This window comes from Diaphorina citri, unplaced genomic scaffold (assembly GCF_000475195.1).
Source record: "Diaphorina citri unplaced genomic scaffold, Diaci psyllid genome assembly version 1.1 scaffold222, whole genome shotgun sequence".
NCBI lineage: Eukaryota > Metazoa > Arthropoda > Insecta > Hemiptera > Psyllidae > Diaphorina > Diaphorina citri.
The window spans coordinates 55758-56784 of NW_007377659.1; the positions used below are offsets into that span (position 1 = coordinate 55758).

General features: G+C 36.4%; 1 protein-coding gene across 1 annotated transcript; it reads right to left on the minus strand.

Moving 5' to 3' along the window:
• Window positions 1-242: 242 nt before the first annotated feature.
• On the minus strand, window positions 243-1027 carry LOC113466162. The gene is made up of 3 exons (XM_026821316.1): window positions 923-1027; window positions 599-836; window positions 243-257 (listed from the first exon to the last, which is right to left on the minus strand). Exons 1-3 carry the CDS (start codon window positions 1018-1020, stop codon window positions 243-245), a joined length of 351 nt encoding a protein of 116 aa, XP_026677117.1. The 5' UTR covers window positions 1021-1027.

The following is a 1027-nucleotide window of genomic DNA, read 5'->3' on the forward strand; positions in this document are numbered from 1 at the left end:
CGTGTAGGAAGAGTGATATTGTAGGAAAATATTGAGACGCGTGTAGGAAAAGTGATATTGTAGGAAAATATTGAGACGCGTGTAGGAAAAGTGATATTGTAGGAAAACATTGAGACGCGTGATATTGTAGGGATGGGGAAATATTGGGGGGTTGGGTTTAGGAAAATGACCCAATACCGAATTCCTTTCCATTTGTAAACAACAACATATTTTGAATGATTTAGTTAGGTACTATTTATTTTTTAAGGATTGGAGTCCTGTAATGAAACAACAGTAGGTAGGTATTTAGTATTTACTTTAGCAGGCAGATATTAAAATAATAATAATAAATGTACTCGTAGGTACTTAGGTAGATTAAAAATTGTAAGCCTAGTTAGCTTAGAGTCTTAGAGTAGCGCAAGTGCCTTGTGAGTGCTACCCTTCTCTTCAATTTTGGAAAAAAAAAGTTTGTTCAATTTAAATTTTGCACACATAAAGGAAATTCGCTCTTTAGATTTCGGACCCAATTGGTCCTTGGGGGACCAACAGAAGCTTTTTTTTTTTCTCCAGAGATTTCTACAGTGAAAACTACAAGTATAATGATGGACGTGATACCTACTGTATACTGAACCTCATGACCCAACTGAAAAGTCTTATTCTCAGTCAGCAACATGGCCATCAAACATTGTATCAACTTCACTCCGACGACAATCTTCCGACAAGCATTCTCAACACTATTATCGTGTCCTTCCATTGCTTGAAATGTTCCATCATGATGCTTCGGAATGATATAAACAGGTGTCACAACCAAATGAGTTGAACGAGGGATGAAGTAGAGAGTGAATTCTTTTGACAAGATCTCTTCAGAGAGTGAAGAACCCTCTTCATTATCATTATTAGATTCACTTGAGGGATGAAGTAGAGAGTGAATTCTTTTGACAAGATCTCTTCATCAGAGAGTGAAGAAGCCTCTTCATTATCATTATTAAATTCACTCGTAATATTGTCTAGGGTTGAATTATCTGACCATTCTGGAGACATAGTTAGG